At 46.5% G+C, this 24,856-nt stretch overlaps 1 protein-coding gene across 1 annotated transcript; it reads right to left on the minus strand.

The window, feature by feature from the left end:
- Positions 1–957: 957 nt before the first annotated feature.
- On the minus strand, positions 958–24,540 carry POU2AF1 (POU class 2 homeobox associating factor 1). The gene is made up of 5 exons (XM_072821924.1): positions 23,995–24,540; positions 5,681–5,811; positions 5,100–5,142; positions 4,750–5,015; positions 958–1,880 (listed from the first exon to the last, which is right to left on the minus strand). Exons 1-5 carry the CDS (start codon positions 24,008–24,010, stop codon positions 1,566–1,568), a joined length of 771 nt encoding a protein of 256 aa, XP_072678025.1. The 5' UTR covers positions 24,011–24,540; the 3' UTR covers positions 958–1,565.
- Positions 24,541–24,856: the final 316 nt, after the last annotated feature.

Below are 24,856 nucleotides of genomic sequence, written 5' to 3' on the forward strand. Positions count from 1 at the left end.
AAACTCCCTATGGGGATTGCTCCTGCATCATCTCAAACCCTCAAATAATAAGCTGAAAACTCTTGGATAGTGTTTTCTATAGAAAACCAAACAGGCCCTCTCCTTTGCCTACTCACTGTCTCTACCAACAAAGATATAAATTTGTTATCTGAAGTTTTAACCTTTTAAATCTAAATATTAAGTCTGACAAAAATAAATCAAGATTGGGATTTTAGGCAGATACTGAGAAATTTGGGTCAAAATAATCACAAAGCAGAGAAAAATCCAATCAAAGGCAACTTTCTAGAGTTTCTATTTAAAATGGTAAAGAAAATGTGTCAAAGAAACCGTTTCTGAGAAAAGTTGATTGCTCCTACATAGACTCCACCAACTAACGTGTCTGCCTATTGCTGACACTGGTTTAAGTGGACAGATGGGCTGCTGTCAGCCGCTCAGCACCCCACGGACAACAACTGTGTGCAAGCATCTGCAAATCAGAAGTTTCCCCAGGAAAAAAAAAAATCAAAATGAAACCTCGCAGTACTACTAGAGGCTCTAGAATCCCCCAGGAAGGATGGTGCTTAGGAAAGAGGTCTTGACTCCACACAATGTTGGCTTGTGGAGTTTTTTAAAACACACAAGAAGCATATGGCAGCACTAAGTGAGGACCCAGTCACCCCTGGGCTTCAGTGGCTCTGCCCCCCCACCCCACCCCCACCCCCGCGGAAGCCCCATGGAAGGTCTGCACAGGGGAAGAAGCACAGACCTATTCATTCTCCTGAGTATAGAGCCCAGCTTTCCTTGCAAGATCCTCAAGGAGAAAAACAAAACCACCAATTAAACCGATATTTTTCTTAAGTTTATTCTCCTTAATCACCAAGTAATCTGGAGCAGAATGGCTCCTTGGACCCTCTTTCTCTCCACCCAATCTTTTCCTCCCCCTCCCCCCCATAGGCACACACACACCTGTTCCCCTCCCTCCTCCGTCCCCTGATCCAGACCCTACCCACCCCCAGGACCCTCACTCCCACCACCTCACTGAACCCCAGGCCTTGAGACTCTGCTGCCTGACACTGTAAGTCTGAGAACAGCAAAGGGGCCACCATGTGAACTGACAGCTCAAGGATTCTGGCATTGGGTCTGCCCTTGGAGGGGCGGTAGGACACCCCATCCATCTTAAAGTGACAGATGGTAGGGCATTGCTGGCCCCCAGCTCGGTGGGGCTGCTGTCCCAATTGATGAACTGAGGCAGAAGTAAAAGCACCTGGGTCATAGGTCTGCAACACTGGTGTCAATATTATCACTAAATCCCTATAATTTCTTCTCAAATAGGAGCTGAAATGGAAAAAGAAATGAGAAAGGAAAAAAGGAATGAAGAGGGGAGGGAGGGAAGGACAGAGGAGGGAAGGAAGAGAGGGAGGAGGGAAAGAGGGAGCAGGGAGGAGAAAGAAGAGGGAGGAAGGAAAGTCTATCATTCTAGTTTGGAATGCAAAGTGTAGTCATAAAATGGCTACTCCAAAGAGATGTGAATCTTGTTCCCTGTTTTAAATCCCAGTTTCAGGGAACAGGATTCTCAGGAGCATGCCCTAAAAGCCCTCCACAGAGAGCGTGTGGTTGAGTGCGTAGGCATCACCATCCTCTTCCTCCAAAAGCAGTTTGTCGATGGTCAGGGAACTGATGGCTCTCCTGGGGTCTTCCATGTCCTGAAGGACTGGCTCAGGGATGGAGATGGGCAGCTGGACAAACTGGGGCCCAGGCAGGGCTGGGGCCGGAGGCTGATACTGCAGGGTGGAGGTGGGTAGAGTGGACAGGGGCTGAGGCCACGGGAAATAGGTGAGGGGCGCCTGGTGCTCCGGGCCCTCCAGTTGGGGCCCGACCGCGGGCGCAGCTGCACTTCTCGTCTGTGATGGAAAGACACAGGATGAAGGGTTAGCAGTGCTGGGGACCCCCTTGGCCTTGCCCATCCTTGTCCTGGTGTTGTCTCCACCTGCTCAGTCTCCCCCAGAAGCCACACAGACTTGAGCTGGGTCCAAGTCACCAGCTGCATGTCCCTGCTCACACCACCTCCCCAGGTGTCCATTTCTCTTCTATATGGAGTTACCTATAGAACAGACACCATTGGGCCGAGCTGATTAGAGATGCTTTTCCAGGTTTTATTGAATATAAATTGCATCCCAATTTCAAAGATATTAAAATGTGGGTGGGGAGAAATGTCCATCTTAAAAATCAGTGAAAGTACAGCATGTTAACAAGCCTGTCCCCTGGCATGGTAGCCATATCCCAAAGGTGGCTGGCTACTGGCAGGCCTAGACACAAAGACGGCCCTGGCTCCCTGGCTCCCTATGGCAGCCTTGACATCCTGAGATCCACCCAAGCCAACAGAGCCCCACTCACCTCCCTCCTGTTCTGGGCAGACCTAGAAGCTGGGGAAGCACTACTGTGTTAGTGAACTAGCCTTTCCTTAAAGCTTCCCGGTGCCTTCCACGTCCTCGTCCTCATATCTCTGAGCTGGACCCCCATGGCTCTCCCAGGGTTATTTTCTCAGGTGCCCTGCAAACTATGCCTCTCACCTGTGCAGCTACCACACTGCAAACCTGAGGTCAAGCCTGCAGGAGAGAAGGGCCTGGGTCCTTCCTATCTTCTACAGCTGAGGAAGCAGGTGGAGGAGGAAGGTCTCTACATGAAATGATGTAAGAGAGGCCCAAATCCGCCCCCCCACACACTGTCCCTCATTCCCCCATCCTATCTCTGTCTGGTTGCCACTGTGTTGTGAGAGTAAACCATTAGAGTCATTTCAGGAAGAGTTTATGTCAGTTTCCTGGGAATCTTGTTATGATGCAGATTTTGGTCCAGGAGGGCTGGGGTAGGGCCTGGGATTCTGCAAGTCCACTCAGATCCTTGGTGATGCCACTGTGGCTGGTCCAGGGACCATAGTTGGAGTAGCAAGGCTTACAGTGTTTTCCTACAGAATGGTAGAGCTGGAAAGGGTCTCAGAGGCCTTCCAGCTTCCCAGCAAAGCCTTAAAATTTCCAGTTCTTCAAAAATCCAAATGGAAATCCTACTTTTTTGAGTCATAAACCCATGCAGGCCACCTGTAATTGCAGGTTTCTTTACTCAGAGATGGAATTCTGTCAACCCAGTGCTACAACAGGTCTTAGCTCCTGCTCATCAGGAGTGCTGACTGGTAGCTCCAACCAGCTTTGATGAGTTAATTACAAAGTGGCAAAACAAATAAATTATTTCTTAATAAATACAGTCTGTTTAATACACAGAACCTTTCAAAGTAGGAGGTGGAGATAATGAAAGGTAAATAATGAAAGAAATCCTTGGGGTTGAAATGACTGGGAACAGTTATATCTGCCACCTCCTCCCCCCACCCAAGGCCCCCGATATGGAAATGAGTTGCTTGGGAAAGGTGCTGAAGGCACTCCTTCCTAGTACCACCATGTAGGCCCCACAACCGGTTTGCTGGGTAGCCAGGGGGCACAGGGCAGGAGGGCTTCTGTGGGCCCTGGGCTGGATAGTGATGAAAAGGCAGGTGCATCAGGATGACACTCAACTCTTGAGGGAAATGGACAGGAGGCAAGGAACCAAAGCAAACTCCATCATCAACGTGGGCTTTGCAGCTACTCATGAGGCCCCAGCTCCACCTCCCACAGTTTACCCTGAACTGCAGCTGGATATGGCTACTCCCACGGAGCTTTCCTTCTCTGAACGCTTGGGGGATTCCCATTCCTTTGCTCACACAGGTGTCACTCATATAAAACTATTTATCTTCCTTTCTTCCTTCATTCCTTTCCTATCTGGCACTTGAAGGAAGCCCTTAGTTAATGCTGCTGGCCGACTTTGAGACAATCATAATAACACTTATGGAGAGTTTTCTGTTTGCCAGGAACTATGCTAAGTCCTCCACATGTGCCCTCCCACTGGAGCCTGGCATCAGCTCTCTTATCAGTATTCTCATTTCACAGATGTGGGCACCAAGGCTCTGTGGTCTCCTAGCTCCTAAGTGAAGGGATGAAGGGAACCCAGGCAATCTGATGCTAGAGGCAACACTCAAAAAATTATCCTGCAGGTGTGTCTGACTTCTGTGGGGTGCCTGGGTGGCTCAGTCAGTTGAGCATCCAACTCTTGGTTTCCGCTCAGGTCATGATCTCAGGCTGCACCAGGCTCCATGCCAAGCTTGAGGACACCCTCTCTCTGTCCTTCCACACTTTCCCCTACTCACATACTCAATCACACACACACACACACACACACTCTCTCTCTCTCTCTAAAAATAAATAAATCTTTTGTAAAAAGTAGTTTTCTGAAAAGTTGTGTCACCTGCTACTTAGCCTTAAGATCATCTGGCAAATCCCATTGTTCAGTGAACAATCACCCCCTAGGCCATCTGAATAGAAAGAAAATGCTGGCTCTGGCACAAGACCCCACGCAGATCTCACCTGAGATCTCTAACCTGAAAACTTAAACTTCCTACCAAGACTTGCTGCTTTGGGGTCAGCAGGAGAGATATAGAGCAGAGAGGCTGGAGAACCTCCCAACCCTGAGGAACACAAGGCGTGACAAGGGAGGCCATGAGCCTTCTTTGCGGAAGATATTTTAGGTCACTGGGGAGAAGAGCAGGCCGCCCTACAGGACAGGGTGAGCCTAATGGCTCAGTTATCCTGCAAATCAATAGCAAGAATGATCAGGGGTCAGGAAGTCAGCCTATGTTCCAAAGGGTGCAGTTGGCATGGGTTGGTGCAGCAAAGCTTTTGTGCGACGTACCGTGACATTAGTGATGAGCGGCTGGGAGGCATAGGTCAGCACGGAGGAGGGCCCCACAACTGTGTAGCTCGGGCACATGGGCTGCACATACATGTCAGCTGAGTAGGGGCAGCTGACAGCTTCATGGGACACATACTCCGTGTAGGGTGTCCACGGGGCCAGGGGCTGGAGGGTGGCCGGGCCAGGCTGGGAGAGCCAGCCGGCACACAGGGCCCCCTCCTCTGTCACTGTGGAAGCAGAGACCTCCATGTCAAGGCAGGAAGGACCTGTGGGAAGAAGCAAATTACAGAACTGCAGGTGTCACCCGGATGAGGGGCACAGAGGGGACCAGGGCTATAGGGGGCTCTTACCCACTGTGGTGTAGGTGGCCAGGGGCTGATGGGGCAGCACCACCTAGAGGGAGAAGAGAAGACTAGGATCAATGTTCTGCTGTCTCCAACTAGCCCTGTGCAAAAAACTTGCCCAGAGGTTCCCCAGGGCAGGAAGGGATGGGAGAATTTTCCTTATTAGAACACAACACCCACCCTGTGCCCCAACCATCACCACCCATACTTTTGAGGGATTCATGTTTCCATTTAGCAAGAACCTTGTGCACTTAGGGAACTGGCATCATCCTCTTCCCACAGTGAGCACCCAGCTCACGCCAGGATTGTGTGATTTATCCACTCACTCAGGCCCTGGCCCTAACTGTCTTCAGCGGGCCAAGCCAGTCTACCCAAAGCCCTCACCCTACTTCAGGGACCACTGACTCGTTCTATCTTAGGTCCATCCTTCAGCAGCCATACCCTGGCGATGTGTTGGCTTCATGGCCTCAATGAGCATCTCATAGGGCAAGGAAGCATACTCCCATCCAACCCCTTTGGACACCCCACCACATACACACACACACACACACGCACACACACACACACTGGCCACAGGGGCCCCTCACCGCCGTAGGTGTAACAGCCGCCCCACTGCTGGCATGGCCACGTTTCCTCCTGAGCAGTTCCTTCACTGGCTCCTTCACACGGACACCCTGGTACGGCCGGGGTGGGGCTGGGGCCTGTTCTGGAGCTGTGGCTGTGAAAAGCAATGTCACTGAGCATCTCCCCCTTGGACGAGCCCCCATCCCAGGGTGCCTGCTTACCTCACTTGTGCCTGAACAAGGAGGACCCATGAGACTTCCTAGACAATTTCCCTCAGTATCGTCACTCCTCCTGCCCCAAACCTTCTGTGACTTCCTTCCATCCCATCAATTAAGGCCTGCAACCTTGAAAGTACAACTGAAAGTCCTGGGCTGTGTTGGTCCAACCCATTTTCCAACCACTTTGCACACTAAGTACCACATAAACCTTGACTCTGGCCGGGAGCTCTACTCAGGCTTCTCTTCACGTTCCTTGCATGTCTCATGTCCTCATCTCTGCTTGTGATTTCCCATGGTCAGGGTTCCTGCTTACACTTCTCAGCCTCTTGGCTCAACCTGGCTCAAGACTAGTGCAGCCCTCCTGGCTGCCCGCGGCTGCCCACAGAAGTGGCTTCATCCTCCAGCCTCTTAGACCAATTTAGTGCTCGGCATAGGGGATGGTAAAGGCCACCATAAGAGCAGGCACTCTGAATCAGAGGACACAGGTGCCACATCTGCCTCTGCCACATTCTAGCCACGTGACCCTGGGCAAGTCATTAACACCTCTCAGTGCAATTTCTTAGCAAAGGAATGTCCTAAGGAGACTCTGGCTTAGGAAATGAGAAGCACAGCATATACTCAGTATAAAAATCAGGTACAGAGTGAGCATTTAATAAATTTGCAGTCTGCTCTGTAATTAATAATCCTTTTGATGTATATTTCTTATGCCCCTAATTAGATCCTAAACCTGTCAAGGTGAGATATGATACCTCATTTCTCTATACCTTCCCCAGTAGCATGTCCATAGCAAGCTCAGTCGGGTATTTGTTGATTATTTGGTTCATTATGTGAAATGTGCTGGCATTCACCTTCCCTTCACCTCTCCTGGGCTGTGGGGAATTGTTTCCAGGGCTTCTGTGGATCCCAGGACAAGTACCTGATGGTGATCTACGCACTTAGGACCAGAGCTGTCCAGCCTTGCTGCTGAGAGGTTCCCTGTGCCTTTTGTCATCAAAGCTGGGAAATGAAAGCACTGAGCTGGAACGGGGTACATCCTGGCCGGGGAGAGCAAGCCAGAGCAGTCATGGCTGGGCAGTGACTCTGCCCACCCAGACAGCCCACAGCCTAGGGCCCTGGGCCTCTCAAGGGCAGACCTGGGTCCGACATGAAAAGTGAGTACCATCGGCCCTGGGGGCTCGCACAGGGAGTCCATTATCATCCACCGATAAGGGCCCCAGGGACGTGGGCTCTGAGTCAAAAGCCTGGAAGTCTGGATATCTATTAAACCCGGAACCATAGTGCTGCCCTGGCTGAACTTTGCTCAGTAAATACCCAGCTGATAAGAACCCGTGCCTGACCCAGCACAGACCTCCATCCATGCTCCAGGCACACACACACACACACACACACACACACACACACAGCCTGGCCTTGATGCCAGCAGGCAGGGAGAGGCAGCACGAAGCAAGAAAGGGAGTGTTACAGAACACGTAATGCAGAGAACCCCAGACGCAGATGCATCCAAGGGGGCTTCCTCACCTGGCCAAGTAGCGGAACTGACCAGGGAGTGATGCACAACGCAGATGCCCAGGCTATCAGAGAGTTCTGATGGGGGCGGGGTGATGTGGGCCTAAGAATCTGTATTTTAAAACTCCTTTAGTGATTCTGAAGCTCTGCAAGGTTAGAACTACTGATAATTCATTCCTGATCTCCCTCTAAGGGAGATAAGATGATAAGATTCTCTCCCTCTAAGGGAGATAAGGGATAAGATAAGATTCTCCCTCTAATGTCCTAATAGGAGATTTATTATCTTCTTTTTAATTTCCCTTATCATAGTGAGGAATCTGTATTGGTATTCATTCATTCATTCATTCATTCATTCAAATATCCCCCGACACTATGAACAGAGCTCTGAACAGCATAAGCTGTGGCCCCCGCCCACATGCATCTGGCATCTAGTGGGAGAGACAAGCAACGGAACAGTTACAACTTGTGAAATTGAGACTGAAGCCGGAGTGTGGAGCAGAGAGACCCAGCCTGGTGCCAAGTGCCCTGAGACTACCTGTAAGCAGGCATTCCTATATGTAGCATTAACAATGGACTCAAGAGCCAAAAATACCTACATTCAAATCTGGGCTGTCGCTTACTGGTGGAAAGGTCTCAGATGATTTATTTAATACCCCTGGGCCTCAGTAACTCATCTCTCCCACAGCAGGTGTGAGGATTCAAGGCAAAAATACACGGAAGCTCCCAAAGCAATGTCCCCCTATGGTACATGTTCTTTCCCTCCCCTCCTTCACCACTTCCACCTTCCTCTGGGGAGCTAGTGTCAGGAAGCTCTTCCTCCTCCTGGACCTGCCACATCATAACAAGCACCATTTTTCCTTGCATTGCCTTCTGGTGAAATTTGCCATTCATAATCCACCTACAGCCTTCTCATCCATGCGGTGAGGATCGTAAAGATACATAACCGGTAGGGGAAGCTTCAAACAGAAGCTTGCACACAGGATGCATTAAATAAAGGTGAGCTAATATTATCATCAGTGTTAGTAGCAGCACCTGAAGACAGACACCAGGTCCCCTGTGGAGTCTGAATGAACATCCCATCCTTCCAGCTATTTCTTGATGACCTGTTCTGAATCCTTCCAACCCTCCTTCTGGGAGCCCCCCCTTCCTAGTTCCCATGTGCCACTTCCCCTCATGATAACTGATGCCCACCGTCGGCTCCAGAACCCAGGTGGGGCCTGACGTGGCAGAGAGCGAGGTCACCTGTGCTCCCATACTCTACTCGTTCATTCTTGGTCACCCACAGCCACATTGGCTTTGTTCACACCCACGACGTTCGGGCTCTGCTGGTCTGCAATCAGGTTTCCAGCTCTTCTTAGGCATAGGGTATGGCCTGAGGCATTATGCACTGGGGAGAAACTCAGGGGACAGGCTTATTTGGGGGTCACACTTCTAATTCAGCTGGAGGACAAGAAAACCTCAATCCCACAGGTCCACATCAAAGACAGGTCCACAGCTCACCCCCTCTGATTTGCATGTATGCTTCTGGGGAAGGGCCCAAAGGACTCCTACCCGAGTCCACCCCCTCCCAGGAAGTGGACACATGGAACACTTGGCTGCCAAGAGGCCAGCTGGGCATTTCCAGGATCTTGTCAAAGTGATGACTTCCTGCCTCCTGTTGTTTTTGAATCAATGAACAAAGAGGGCTTGGGGGAGGTGCTGTGAGCAGAGGGTATCAGCCTCCGATGTCTGGACTTCCTTAGAACCCACAGAGTCAACAGGTGTGCCCAGCACAGACCATATGGAGAGCAGTTTCTCAGTCCTCACCTCTTCCTACTGCAGTCACAAAACTCCCCCAGCTCTCAAAGATCTCCTGCCTACCCACCTACGAGTCCACAACCAGCTGCCAGGGAATCTGGCAACTAACTATAAGTGTGCAGGCACAAGAGAGAGTGCTTCTGACAGGGACTTCAGAAGGTGGCCGTGAAACCTCAGGATCAGAAGCCTCACGACAATTCCCAAAGGAGTCCGATGGCCAAGTGTATTTGCAAAGCCAAGACTTGCAGTCCGTGCCTTTCACACCAATCTTTGGGAAGCAGCAACAACCGTTTCTAATTCTACAGTAAACACTGTACTCCCCACTGCCACTGGCATAAGAAATGAGCCCACAGATACAAATTTGGAATAGGAAAAGAAGTTTGTCTTAAATCATGATTGCTTTGCCCTGGGGCTTCTGGATCCCTGAACTGAGCTAGCTTTAAAGTGACTAAACTAGAATATTTTTTTAATTAAGATTCTTAAAATAATTTCTTAAAATAACAATAAGAGACAAAGAAAATAAAACAGAAGATCAAATGATAATTAATATATAAGCAGAGAGGATTAAAGTCCAGTTTCCCAGAGGAGAGTTGACCAGAGATATTTACAGCCCCCTAAATTAAATTGCAGCTCCAGGTAGCAGGTCCTCAAAGCCTGAAGCTTCCTCACCATTTATCCTGTGGTTTGAAGGCCCATTAAGTCTCCTGGGAGCATCCGAGTATCCGCCACTGAGAAAAATCTTCCCACCTAAACATGAACCTCGCTAGGAATCTCCTTTTTCAGTGTGAGAAATTCAGCCATGATACCTTCCCACCACTGGAAGTCAGTCACCAGCGGAGTTTGGGAAAAAAAAAAAAAAAACACCCAAAACTAATTTACAGAAAAACCTATAAATTTGGCCCCAATGAGGGCTTCCCTTTTCCAAAATGAGCGATGAAAAAAATCTGAAGGTATAAAAAGTCAGCAGAAGACATTTCAGTTCCCCCTGCCACACACCCAGACATGCTCCACATCACAAAAATAAGAGTCCTGCAGCTGTTGTTCCTCTGGAGAGCACAGACCATGACAGATTGAGCCAACTGGTCACTTCAGGCAGTGCTCTGGCTGCTTGTGGGCATTATGCATGTTTGCATTGAGCTTAGGGAACATATGGATTCCACTGATTTAAATAAACATGGCTCTCCAGTTTCTTGAAGAAGGTATAATAAATATCACTGAGGACATATGCAAAATCGTCAGCACTTGTTTATTTAATGACCCCATGCAAACCACATTCACACCACAGAGAGGAAGCTACTTGGCTAAGGAGGTAGGTCCCTTCTAATGGCTCCTAGTAGAGCCAGCACGGAGGCATTTATCACTGTAACTTCTCCCCAAGGCTGCTTTCAGAGATACTCTTCAGACAGGTGTTACCTAGGATAGCCTCCAAGATCCTCTTGGAAGGAGACTCTTCTCCTAGCAATTGTCCTGTTACAGATTTCCCATGAGCCTCCAAGGCAGGCAGTAAGTTGAATACCAGTTAGTGTTGCTGCTCTGAAGGCTAGTTGGGTATGTCTACATTTCTGTCATCAGGGTACCAGAAACAGGCACCCATCCCACCCATCTTGACAATCTAGCTCACTGACAGTGCTTTCCGTTTATAACTGAGGTTAAACCTCAAACCAGCAGCCACACAGGGCCATTTTGAAAGACAAAAAGATAAACCTTCTTAGCCCAAGAGGACACATGACACACTATCGATCATTCCAAGTAACCACAGTAAATATTATTCTTTCTTGCTGCTGAAACGTCACTACTATTTAAAAAAAAAAAAAAAAAAAAGATTCACTAAGAAGAAAAACAAATAATTTTCTCTTTACTCATCGCAAAACCAAAAACAAATAATTGAACAATAGAATTCAAGCCTAGGGCTAACAAACTTATTCTAGCTTCTAACCGAAAACAAAGTCATAAAAGTTGCTGACACTTTTCACTTTAATGCAAAGAAGTTTGTTTGTGTTAGAAGTTTGTTTGTGTTCTCAGTCCAAGGTAGTTGAGGGTGCCTGGGAAAGTTTAGCTCAGATCAGCTCAAGGATTATCCACATCCTGAACTGAAACACTAATGTGAATGTTCCTCTTCTGCTGAAGATCTGAGTCAAAGTTTTCAAATTTGTTCTTTCCATTCATGGACAATGGCTGATTTTTTTCCAGACAGGAAGAAAGAACTTGGGCTTTGGCCAAAGATTGGACTTGACATGCTACAGAAAGGCTTTCCTGACCAATTTACACTAGATTGCAGTTTACTTTTTTTTTTTTTTAATGGAGGCCAACAAAGAGATTCCATACACATGTAAATGTAGGCTTTCCATTCACTGTTTAAACTGAAAGGGCTTTGCAACTAGCAAGTATCACCACATCACTCATATATTCTAGTAATCTGGATAACATCCAGGGCAGATGAGAAAGATAGATGGATAAAAAAGTGCCTTTAAATGTGTTCAGAAGAATAGCTCCTAGGTGGCTCAGTTAAGCATCTGACTCTTGGTTTTGGGCATGATCTCATGGGTCATGGGATCATGACTTATGAGTATGCACTTTCTCTCTCTATTTCAAATAAATCTTTAAAAAAAAAAAAGTGTTCAGAAGACATGAGAAAGTGGAACTTCAACTGAATTACAATCTGATGTTGCTCCTAAGGCTGCTGGGATAGTCAAAAAGAAGTAAGCCACAGTGTCTTGATGTGTAGACGTTGGATGCCTCCATCAAAGAGCGCTCCAAGATGGTGGCTGATCACAGACTCTCCAGTCTGATCAGAGAAAGGAAGGGAAAAGTAGTGACATTTCCCCTCTTTGTCCCCATTCTAAGAAGCATATTCCTGTCAGACCCACAGAGCTCAACGATCAACCATCATTTGATGAGAATCATCAAGTGATCTACCGTGACCCCAAGAGGTCACTTGGAAGGATAGAGGAGAGTCACAGACATGGGTGGCCAAAAGGACTTAGAGAAACAACCTGAGAAAGAAGAGCCAGGAGAGGATTGTAAAGTAGATCTGGGGTGACCACAGATCTTAGAACCACAGAGCCCCAGAACAAAGGGGTCTAGGAGCCAAGTGATCTGTTTCAAGGAAGCCCCAGCCAGCCTGGGATGGATACCCAGAGTGATCACACATTGCTCTCAGATTATGTTAGGCTTAAGCAGAGAGACAGTTTACCCATAGGCCACTCTCATCCACCAAGCTCCTGCCTGAGATGTTCCCTCTCCATAGCCTCAGGATTACCTGGATTATCCCAAAAGTACTGGATGTCCCACTCCATGACCTTGGGTGAGATCAGACAAAAGGTCAGTAGTGCCAGAGCCTTCAGCCTGTCTTCACAGGCACTGCTGCCGAGACATCCTTCCCCCAGGGGCTCTCAGTGCGTCCATGCGTCCAAAGGATGCATTCCACACCATGTGTCCATCCTCCCTCCAAACCTCCTGCAGAACAAGCAGAGTGAGCACACAAGGCTCTTGGATTCCTCTCTCTACTCCCAGAGAGTGTTAGTGTTCTGTCTCTTCTTCATGAAGATTCAGCACGTTGAATGCATGCATGCCAAAGGTCCATGTGTCTCCTGGTCATGACTTTAACCCCCAGGAGCTCAGAAATCACCACACTCATCTTTGCATGATTTTCTGTGACTCATACAGCTCTGACACAAATGATTTCATTTGAAGCCTCACCACAACTTCTGAAATAGGCAGTGGAGGTCTCCCTCTCACCCTCCTTTCCACTGATGAGGAACATGATGCCCAGAGATGTTAAGTGACTTGCCAAGTCCACACTTGTAAATAGCTGTGTCATCAGCTAAACCCAAGATCTCTGATTCCAAGCTCAGTCCATTTCTGCCTCTGCCTGCCCTCTGCCTAGGTAAGTTCATTTATTTTCCTGGGTAACCCCAGAGGTCAGTCACAAAACGTCCCTTGCCCTATTCTGACTCTCATTCCTCGGGTCAGAGTCTGGACTTGGACCACCCTAATCCAGTCTCCCTTGACTGCCGATTTCCCCCAGAAACAGTATTTCCCATCCGAGAGGAAAAAGAAGTCCATGAGAAGGTTACCAGCAATCTGCTCACATGAGTGACGAGAACTGAGAGACCCAAACAATTTCCCGCAAAGTTTTATTTTTGGTATTTTCGACTGAAATGACAGAGGATAGGTCCACCTGAGAAAGCAGCTGCATCTGCCTGTGTCTTACAGAAACTGGGGTTACCAGAGCAGAAAAGGCTCCCATCTGAGATACACTAAGTCTCAGAGTAGGGGACAAGACCAAGAGAGCCCTAGCAGAGCATGCCCTAAACAAATATTTGCTAAGCAGAGTAGCAAATGGTGGGTCCCTGTCACCATGGAGCTTACCACCTAGTTGAGTGGCGTGCAGACATTAATTAAATAAATGCATAAGCAGACCTAGAATTACAAACTGTGACAGAGCTGCAACTGCCTCACAACTGAAGTGTTCTGGCTTGTTTGGCTGGTTTCCACCTCCACTTGATTCAGTAGGACTTACATGAGCAGCAAGCAGGGGTCCCCAGTCCATAGGGGCTACACAAAGAGGAAAGTGCAATGAAGCATGGTTCTTCTACCTCTGATTCAAGGACACTGGTCTGGGGTGAGGCTCAGCTCACACCATGAATGTAAGTCTTGCCCAAGACATTCAAAGTACTCCCAGATGTTCAGTGTTAACCCCCAGTCTGAGGACCCTAGATGAGCCCTAAAGATGTTTCACCAGCTGGTCCTATCCTATCTTGGCCAGTTAGCCCACTAAAGGAAGACCAGCCCTAGGAATTCCAGTTCCATATGGAAGTCAACTGGCTCCAGAGGTTCTATACTGTCTCAAAACTATCTTCCTGAGATTCATATTTGTAGGAGCTTTTGAGTCAGGCTACAACTGCTCTTGGTGAAGTAAGAACCTGCCTTCATCTAAGGGTTGACTTATTTCAACTGGGAGGAGAAGAAGCATCTAATGGAACCCTAAAATCCTTGCCGCTGAAAAGTGGTATAATGTTGTTTGGGACTCAGGCAGACCTAATTTGGAAAGCTACTATATAGCTTATCACTGTGTGACCCTTGGCAAATCACTTAACATGTATGTGCCTCAGTTTTCCTATTTGATAAATGAGAGTAAGGATCTTTATCTCATAGGATTATCACTTGTATGAAATTAACACAGTTAAGTACTTAGTATGTAACAGGTGTTGAACAAATGACTATTTCTCCTATGATCTCAGCCTATCACTCATCAGAGAAGTAGCTAGCCCTGGCGCTGTGATTCTAACTTGCCCTTGTCCTGTTACATCCTGATACTGAATGTCTCTATCTTCAACACACCCAGAGCCTTCTGCCACCAGCAAGGCCTGTCTCAACCTGTTTTCATGGTGCTCCTAGAAGTCATCCCCCTGGTCTCTGGACCTGGTGTCCCCAAGCAGCAGGACAGCCATGTTTAGGAGACAGTGGGGCCAATAATGCTGCAGAGAGTTGAGTCAAAGACCTCACTTGCAAACAGAACAAGCCTGGATAGGAGACATCAAAATCCTGGCACTGGCCTCTTATAAGGATACCATGAGCTGAGCAGAAGGACTTCTTTCTTCAGAAGCCAGCAGAGGAGTAGATTTGCGGCAGATTTAAATTTTTAAAGGACAACTCCAGGAAGGAAGACCTTAGGATTTTTGAGAGACAGAGTAAGATGGCATGTGATGTCCTGATCTCAGATGTAACTCCTCAGAGAACTTCTATGTATCTCCCAAAGGACAAAGACAGAGCCATGACTGAGGCCATGGTACTTCTCCAAAGGGCTAGAAACCTAGGAGTACATATCCCATATGGGATAGAAACATGGCAGTACACACAAGAAGGTTCTTTGGTGGTCAGCGAGGAGAGTTTTATCACCTACTAGAGCAAGACAGAATTCTGGCTGACATATTGGGCATTGCCTTTGCTTTATTGAGAGCATAAGGGATCAGTGTAGGAACAGAGAGGGTCTACACTAAGAGCACAAGACCATATGGGGGGTGAGCCAACCCAAGGTGCCCACACAAATTCTATAGCAAGTTAGCATCAGAGTGAGGAGATAGAGCAGAGGAGACAGATACATCTTTCCTTATTAGATTAAGACCCAGAGCCTGAATCTAGAATTGCCAGTCCAATCAAGAATAGGAAAAACCTATGGTCAGGCAGCTGAAAGAGAAGAATTGTGACTGTTTTTTTATTTGATTTAAATAATATCTAGTTTGGGATTTTCCAGACCAAAGAGATTCTTATTGAAGAAATCAACTGGGATACCTGGGTGGCTCGGCAGTTAAACGCATCTGCCTTTGGCTCAGGGAGTGATCTGGGAGTCCCAGGATTGAGTCCCACATCAGGCTCCCTGCATGGAGCCTGCTTCTCCCTCTGCCTATGTCTCTGCCTCTCTCTGTGTGTCTCTCATGAATAAATACATAAAAATATTTTTAAAAAAAGAAATCAACTTTTCCTGAGACCAATTCCTTGGAAGAACTCTTCAGACCCAGCACCAAGGGGTCAGATCTAAATGCTCCAGCACCAAGGCTTGTGGCAACTTGGGGCACAGACTATGTGAGTAAAGTCAGCCTTCATAATTGATTCAGGATGTGACATATAACTGCCAGTCAAGATGAGCTTTTTTGCCAAATCCCTGGTTTACTAACCAATGGCCTCACAATATGGGGACATTCCCTTGTGAAGAACCCTGGAGAAGTTGTTAGAATAGCAAGTCTAGGGGTTGCCTGGATGGCTCAGTAAGTTAAGTGTCTGCTTTCTTCTCAAGTCATGAACTCAGGGTCCTGCAAGCGAGCCCCACGTTGAGCTCCCTGCTCCCCAGGGAGCTTACTTCTCCTTCTCCCTCTGCCACTCCCCCTGCTTGTGTTATCTGTCTCACTCTCAAATAAATAAATAAAATCTTTTTTAAAAATGGCAAGGCTGAGAAAGGAGTCACCAGGTCAATCTTTGAAGAACATACCCTCTTCTTTGTTCACAAGATAGCGACATAGACTGAAAACATGACCTTCACAGCTTCAAAGCTTCATGGAGACCAATACAACAGGCTTCACTTTGCTCCAGAAGTGTAGTCTTTACCCCAGAAGCATTTAAACCAAGGACCTGGGATCAGCTATCAGGGATCTTGCTGAAGGAGTAGAGGATTGGTCCAGGTCACGGTTGTGAAGCTATGATCTAAAAACCCTGGAATACAGTGGAGGCACCTGTAGTTGCCAATAAAGGGAAGGAAGCAGGGGAGTCTGGGTGTGAGTGAGCAATCAGAGCTTTAGGATTCCCCCAGAATTGCTCCATTTTTATTTTTGCATTGGAGTTCTACAATAGGTTTGGTTTGAATAAAGACATTTGTGCCCAAAATGTTGCAAACACTAGCCTGGACATCCTTGGATTTTCTTTGCAGGGCTCCTCTGTTATGTCCTAGTAGGCCTCTTTGTCTCCCAAGATCCAAGCAAGAAGTCTATCATTTATTCTGGAGGATTTATAACTAATGCCATATGCTTCAGGGTACCTTCCCTGATTCCATCTTCTCCTCCCTCCTGCTGAAGACAATTGATGTCATTGTTTGATTTCTCTACTAAGAATAATCCTATTACTGAGTGGCTGCACGCATGCATAGGATGACAAAATGGGATGACTGGTTTTCCTTCTATGCCTTTCTTTCCTGAATTAGTATTGCCTTCCTCCAGCATTAAAACTTACTCCTGCTTTCAACTCTCTCTCCGTTTTTTTTTTTTTTTTTCTTCTTCTTCTTCTTCTTTCTTTGCTATCTCCTCAGTAATTCTCAGTCCTGGGAAGGGATTCACAATCTTTGTACACTTATCTTCCAATTAAATTTATGACTCTTTCTAGAGGATTCAAGGGTCATTCAGCTTTTCTTCAGTGTGGTCAGATCCTTTTTCGTCCCAACACCTGGTCTGAGAATGACTCTGGTTTGTAATTCTTTGGCTGCCTGCTCTTCCCAGAAAGTGATACTAATGAAACCATTACTAAGAAAGACAGCACACTGCTGTTTCAGTTTTCGGTATCATTTGTGCTATTTCTTAACAAAAGTCGAGGGTCAGTCTTCTGACAGCTAGATTGTAAACACCTCAGTCCAATCTCGTGAATTAAAAGAAAACAAACACATTTTGTCAGTCAACATGAGCCTGATGCCTTATGAGGCGTGGCAGAAAATAGTAGCCCAAGTTCCAAGTGGGGTCAGAGAATGGCCACCTTAACCATAAGCCTTAGCCCTGACCGGTGAACCCCACCACAAGTTACAAGACTAAAAATGCGCACCCTGCTGTTTCACAAGAAATGCAGAACTCAGAAGCCACACAAATTACCATCTATAATTAGCTGCATAAGCTTTATTCTCAGAGGTAGAGTGAGAGAGAGCGGGAAAATAAGAATAGTAACTAATATTTATTATTGAGCATTGACTTGATACGAAGCGCAGTAGTAAACACCTACCACAGCGCCATGAAGCAAAGAAGTAAGAATTCTGGTCTCGTTATATACTTAAGGAAGTGGCAGCAGAGTGAAGCAGAAGCGCTTGTTAGGACGTGCAACCAGTGAGGCATAAATCTAGGATTCGAACTCAGATCTGCCTGCCCCAGAGGCTAAGCTCTAAACCACTAATGGCATTGAAAGAACAGAGATGCCACTCCCTAATTCCAAATAAACCCCTACTTTCTGTACATTGCTTTTCATACCACACCACACTCATGCACACATGTGCACACATGTGTGAAGAGCTAACCTGACTCTCCCAAAGTCTAGACAGTTCAAAATGAGGGAAGTGCCATGGAGGCAGGAGCCTGGGGTCCCAACTCAGACTGCCACACTGGGTTCGTTATTAGTGCTGCCCAGAAAACAGATGGGCTGGGCTTTGGGGGGAAGATTCTGGGTCACTCTGTCCCCTTGGAGCCCTCCCATTGCAGCTAAACAATCTGCAAAGAGCCCAGTGGAAGAGGCATAGATGCAAAGACTTTATTCCTTGCAGTAAGAAAGATGAAACACCCATCAAAATGAGCCTGGAATCCACCAGCTGGCCACTTCATTTCTGCCATTGGGCTTCCTCTCCTTTAGCTGGTGTGGGAGGACTGTGCTTTTACCAACAGAACCCTCCTACACCCTGTGAGTGAGCCGAGCACCACTGTGGAGACACAGGACAGCTTTGTGAGACAATATTCAGGCTGACTTACTAACCTAATCTTCAAGCTTCCATTTTCCCATCTACAAAATATAGCTTAACACAGAACCTACCTCCTGGGGTTTCTAGGAGGATTAAATGAGATAAGACACCCAAAATGTGGCCAAGACTGGCAGCTGCTGCACCTGACATCAGCCCTGTCCCTTCTTACTAACAAGTCCCATGTTCTGGGGGCATCAATGTGCCCAGCTACACAATGACACTATTCGCCCTGGCAGATAGGAGTGGCCATAAGATGTCAGCAGTAGTTGTAGGGGCGGCAGAGAAGGATGATCTTTTTGCCTTTCTTTTTCCTCTTCTTCTTCCTTGTCCAAAACACCAATATGGTGGCTGGAGCGACAGTAGCAACTAAGAAACAGCTTTGAGGACCAAAGCCACATGCCAAAGACAGCAGACCAGGAAAATAGGAGTAGCCAGAGATGTTGTTGGCACTGCAGACTCTGTGGACAGTCCTGCGTGGCCCACTGTGGACTTCTTGGGGGTGACAGATCATACCCCACTGTTTTATTTAAATCCATGTTGTTCAGGTCTCTTCACTAGCAAACCAATGTAATCAAACTGATGCAACAGAACATTTGGTATGCTGCAGGGTACTCATGTAAGTACTTACTCTCATGCCCCAGAGCTGGTATGGGTCCTTATTGAAAGGACAGAACATGGCAGCTCACAGCAGTGTAAGGTCAAAAGCTATATTAGAAGCCATTCCTTGCAACCTCCAGGTTCTCATCATGGCTGCACATTAGAATTGCCTGGGAAGATTTGAAAATCTAATGTCCAGGGCGATTTAATGAGACCCTCTGGGTTGGGACCTGGACATTAGTATTTCTTAAATTTTCCAGAGCATTCCAATGTTCAGCCAAGGTTGAAAAGCACAGCTCTGTGCAGATGGAAAAATGCCTTCTCTAATATTAAAGACTTGGTGTTTAAAACATGGATTTATTTTGTATAAGCCTGCATGAAAGCTCAGCAATTATGGCTGGAAAAGAACTTGAGTCAAGTTCGATCTCCCTGCCTGATAGCCACGTATAGGCAAGTCCCATTGTAGAGCCAGAGAGCATAGGTGGCTTGCGTATGGCCCCGCTCCTAATAGCTTATAGCTCCATGTCTCCTGCCTGCAAGAACTATGTTTTGCTCATAGCATCACACAACCAGGACAAGAAGATTCCAGAAAAGGCTTCTCCATTCCAGGCAGTTCCACACTTATCAAGCACTACAAAAATGAGAAAACTAGAACATCGCTAAGTATTTCATAACTATGAAACTTATGTTGATGATCTTAATCAACCAGCCAACTTTGGTTTGGTTGGATCGAAGTCAGAAATTGGTGTTCATCTTCATTAGCTGGAAAACAAACTTCTTTAGAAAGAAGTCGGGGCGGAGGGGTGGTAAGAACCTAGTACCTTTATTTTGTAATGGGAAGGTTTAAAAGCAAAAATTTACAGAACTTGTAAGTGAATTAAATGTCCAGATTTTTAGCTAATAAGTGTGGTTGTTTCTGTTCCTCACAACAGAACAGATTTGCAGATTTGAACTGGAAGAGAGATTTCCAAACCTCTGACTTGGGAACTTTCTGGGTATAGAGAGAAACAAAGTTGATGTTTTTCTTTAGTAAATAATAGAGAGACGGAAGTAAAGTGTCCACTCTGAAAATTATTGCTCTTTTACCAACTAATCTGTGTGCTTGGTTTACGTTTGTCCCTTATTTCACTTCCTTCTGTGCGTGTGAGGTTGTGTCTGTCCTTTAGACTCTACTTGTCCTTATCACCAAGAACCACTGAATCAATACACAAACTTGCTGAGAAGTAAAGGTGCTTATTAAATGGACAAAGGAAAAAAAAATAAATGGACAAAGGTTGTAACACAGAACAGAAATGTTAGAGGTACTCCACAGACCTAAATCACTTCTTGTTAGACATTTGCCTGAGTTTCTACAAGAGAAAGGTTTCAAATATTATGTGGTTATTGCAAGTTTTCCTTATATTTAACTGAATTTTTTAACTTCCCTTTAAAAAATTGGCTGTTTAGTAGAACCCTGGAGTAAATGCAGAGTTCAACAATAATGAGAATTTTGAGGTCCTAATTTATCAGTTTGGGAACCTCTGCTCTGTTGCAGTTGTCTAAAAGCAAAGGCATGTCCATACCTTAATAATTAAGCAATCACTATTTCCTGTTCTTATAATGCCTCCCTGCACACCAGGGTCATACCTACAGGAATCAAGACAAGCTACCAATTCAAAGAAAATCAGTCAGCCTGCCTTTTATTATCATGTAAATCTTTCCCTTATACAAATAACAACAATAAAAAGCAGTCCTATGATTCATTCATTTTCCAACAAATGGTGTTCAGTTGATGGTACTCCGTTCCATAGCTGTTAAGGAAGAAGTCAATCAAATCAAATTTTGGCTTTATGCAAATCATTTAATCAATTTGCTGCAAGTTTTTATCTCCCACTAATGTTGAGCATGTGTGACCCCTGGTTGCAGAGAAACCTAAGGAAACGAACATGTAAAGTATGACCAAATCATTTAGCCCAGAGGTTGGCAAACTTTTTCTATAACAGACCAGATGGTAAATATTTGAGGCTTTGTAAGCCATATAGTCTCTATGACACCTACTCGACGCTTCCGTTGTAGCAAAAGCAGCCCTAGGCAATATGCGAATAAAGAGATATGGCCATGTTCCAATAAAATTTTATTTTCAAAAGCAAGTGGTGGGGCCGATTTGGCACTCAGGCCACGGTTTGCAGACCTCTGCTTTAGACTCTTGGAAAACTCTTGGTTTGAAAGACCCTATCATTCAAGAATATTTTGATTGTGCTTTTTTAACTATTCTAATTAAAGTGCAGAAAAGGATAGACAGGAAGGAATTTAGCACCTCCCTGATCCCTCCAGATGGGCAACAGGATGGACGGTGCTCTATCACCACTTTCAGGAGACTTGATGACATGGCCTACATTTCCTACCTTAGCTCCTACTAAAACCTCATAAGGCAGGCATTAAAACCCCGGTCCTCCAGATTTTTCAGAATCTGCGAAAGTTGAATAATGAAGCTGCAGAGCCAGCTTTCAAACCCAGACCTGTTTCACTCCATTGTTCCTGCTGCTTATACTGCACTGTGACTAGTTCCTTAACAAGAGCCTCTCATTGGAATGGATGTGAATTCCTATGGACGCAGGGTCTGTAGGACCAAGAGCAGAACCCAGAAGGAGAATCTGCAGGTAGAGTGACCTCTTTATCTAACTAGCCAATCAAGCAAGGCTCAGAATCTGCAGATTTCCACTTGTGGTGCCAGCAGTTCTGTGAGCCGATCCGAATCAAAGCCAATGTTCACATTTAGTCCCCACACAGGGATCATGGGCCAGATAGGGAGAAGGCAACATGTACAAAAGTGGATGTTTTCTTAACCCTTTCCAGAACGCCATAGTACAGTCATTTCAGATCATGGCCCGAGGGTGTTTTCTGAAAAAAGAAAGTGCCTTTTCAGCACTCTTCATGTCTGATTTCAAACTCTGCCCTTCCATCAGGTGATTCAAAGTGGGCTGACAAAGCTGCCCTGTTTTTACTGGTTTTCCCACAGGGTCTAGTCCCCCAGGTGCCCTCAGTGCCCTGGACAAGGGTTTTATTCGGATCCTGGGTAAGGGGATGGGTCCAGTGCCCAGGTCTTTTCCTAATTTCCTTTAGGGTGCTGAAGGACAAGTAAAGAGAATCTTGACTGTGTACATATGAACATGTAGAACCATTCACTCCAGTTATTCCACTGACCAGCTTACATTGTGGTCTCCCTAAAATGGAGTTTTGTTGGACCTGACTGACATCCAGAGTGTGAGCAAGAAACATGCCTCCACCATCTCCTTCGGGAAAAAAAAACAAAACAAAAAAAAAAAAAATGCTCATCTCTTAAGAGGAATTAAGGAAGGAAAAATGTAGTGTATACTCAAGAGTAGGGAATATGGCAGCCCATGAATGCAAGGAAGCAACCCATATCACAGATATTGAGCAAAACCAAAGCAACCAGCATCATTTCAGTGGCATCTTAGCTTACCAAGATAAGGGTAGCTCTGAGTAATGGGTATTATTTTTGCCCCATTTTACATATGAGAAACCTAAAGATTTAAGAAAATAAAAATAAAAAGGAAAATTACTTGCTTTGAATGGGTAGGAACCAAGGCAAAAGTTCCTCAAGAGCTCACATAAAACCCACCAATTCAGCCTTCTAAGTGTAAGGTCATTTGGACACTCAGCAGCTTCCAGTAAAGACCTTAGCACCCACCTGCCCTCAGCAATAACTACTACTGCTCTACCCTTCAGGATTCTATGCACAGCACCCCTATTAGCATATCTCTAATGATCTTGGAAGGACTCCATAGCTCTCAAGTCCAAATTAAAGTTCATCTCTTTTTATTTAAAAAAAAAAAATGCATCTTGCCAGTATCAAACAATGAGACTTCACAATCTGGCAAATTTTGAAATCTCTCCTCCGAATTATATATTAACAAGCTCAATTCCAGAGAATTTACACAAGAAATAAAGGAAACAATGAGTTGGTGATAAAGTAACTGTAAGTTATGTTTTAATCAATGAAAGTATATTTTCAGAACTTTAAGGCCTCCAAGAAAATATCTTTTTGTAAAATAAACAAACACTCCCCAATTTATCTTTTCTGTAAATCTTGATTCTCTTATATTAAGTTTGCTTGAAGTAGGGTGTATATAAATTCATCAAAAGGCATTTTAAAGACCTAAGCACTTTTGAAAAGGCAGAGCAATTTTTTGGTAATATTTCTTCCTTGAGGAAGTACATAAATGAGCCCCCAAAATGTTCAACTGTCAGGAGGCTGTTGAGTTGGCTTTGTTATTTCAAGAAGGGAATGTTGTAGATACTCTCTGTATGATTTCAATTATTAATAACACAAGTCTCTGTTTGATCCCACATAATGGAAAATAAAGTTCACGGTTGTTCCATCCAACCCCAGGGATAAACACTAAGGTTAAAGATAAACCCGCTGACCCCCTGCACGGGGGACCCACAAGGCTTGCCACAGAGCGCCAGGAAGAATGCCAAGAGGCAGGACAGTGGAGCGAGCAAAGAGCTGCCCAACAAAGCCAAGGTTCCACGTTGTCCCCGTGCACTCACAGAAACAGATGACACCTTCAGCAGAAACCTAAGTAACTCAGAGAGGAACAGGCCCAGGGAATTGAACCACCAGCTGAAGAGCAGCTCTTTGTGAAAAATAAAGCCACGCGTGTAAAGGACCCCATGGCCTTCCCCTCTCAGCCCCAAACCAATGTCACATTTGGCTTTTCGTTTTGTGAATCATGAACTGGCCTCTCCTCACCACAGTGATTCATGCCTCAGAGCGGAGACGCGATGAGCTGTCCCACCTTGGAACACTAGCCTGGAAAATGAGCATCACCTCTGACAGGTTGGTTTTGCCACTGGGCTCCCTCACCCACTTCACCCCTGCGCTGCCCTGGGTGGGGGACCCAGAGAGCCCTGGTGCCTCCAGCACGACCACATCCTCTCAGTCCCGGGCTGGCTGGTGGCTCCCGGCCCCTACCTGTGCTGACATGGCTCTGACAGCCACGGTCAAACCACTTACGTTTTTGCCAGAGCATGGCCTGTGACAGGATGTTGCCTTTTCTCTTTGAAGCAGACAGTTTGGCTTCTTGAATGTGAGACCCGGGTGTGCTTTCCTCCAGGGGAGCCACTGCTTGCTCAGAGGCTGTTTCCTCAGCTTTTTAAAGGCCTGAGTTCCCGCTGCGCGGGGGCACCGCGTCATCACATCCTCCCACCTCAGGCACGGGCGCACTTTTTCCTCAGGCCAGGCTGCCTGTCTCCCCACTGTGTGCGCCCTCGGAGGCCCACCACTCGCTCACAGAGCCAGCCGGCCGGATCTGAACGCCACCACCACACAGGGGGCCGTGGTCCTCCAGAGGCTGCCCCACACTGCAGGCCGGTACTGTGGTGAGTGGGAACGCGGCTGTGAGAGTGAGCTGTGCGAGCACGCGTGTCGGGTCTTGGATCCCCACACACCCAGGGTGAGTCTCAAAGACCCCTGGAAGACTCTGGATATTCTACGGTGCCCATTCAGGTTTCTATACCACAGGCATGGCAGCAGGACTCAGTCCGCCATGGGCCCTGCTCAACGGGAAATGCAATTCCCAGGGGCCACTGGTTCTCAACACAGGAGGAAACACCTGTAGTCTCTTCAAGCCTCACTAAACAACCTCTTCATTCTTTTAATACTGCTTTTCTGTTTATTCCATTTTGAAACACAATAGCCCCTCCCTGGCCCACCAGCCATTACCAAAATTGCGAGGCTTAATCACGCTTAAATATGGGGCACGCTGGTTCCAATGGTCCATATGCCCATGGAGAAAGAGGCCAACTCACCCAGGGAAGGGAAGAGAAGATGCCCATGCTCTTTAACCATATAATATGAACAAGGCCTCCTTCCTAGT

Source organism: Canis lupus, chromosome 3 (genome assembly GCF_048164855.1).
Source record: "Canis lupus baileyi chromosome 3, mCanLup2.hap1, whole genome shotgun sequence".
In the NCBI taxonomy this organism is placed as follows: Eukaryota; Metazoa; Chordata; class Mammalia; order Carnivora; family Canidae; genus Canis; species Canis lupus.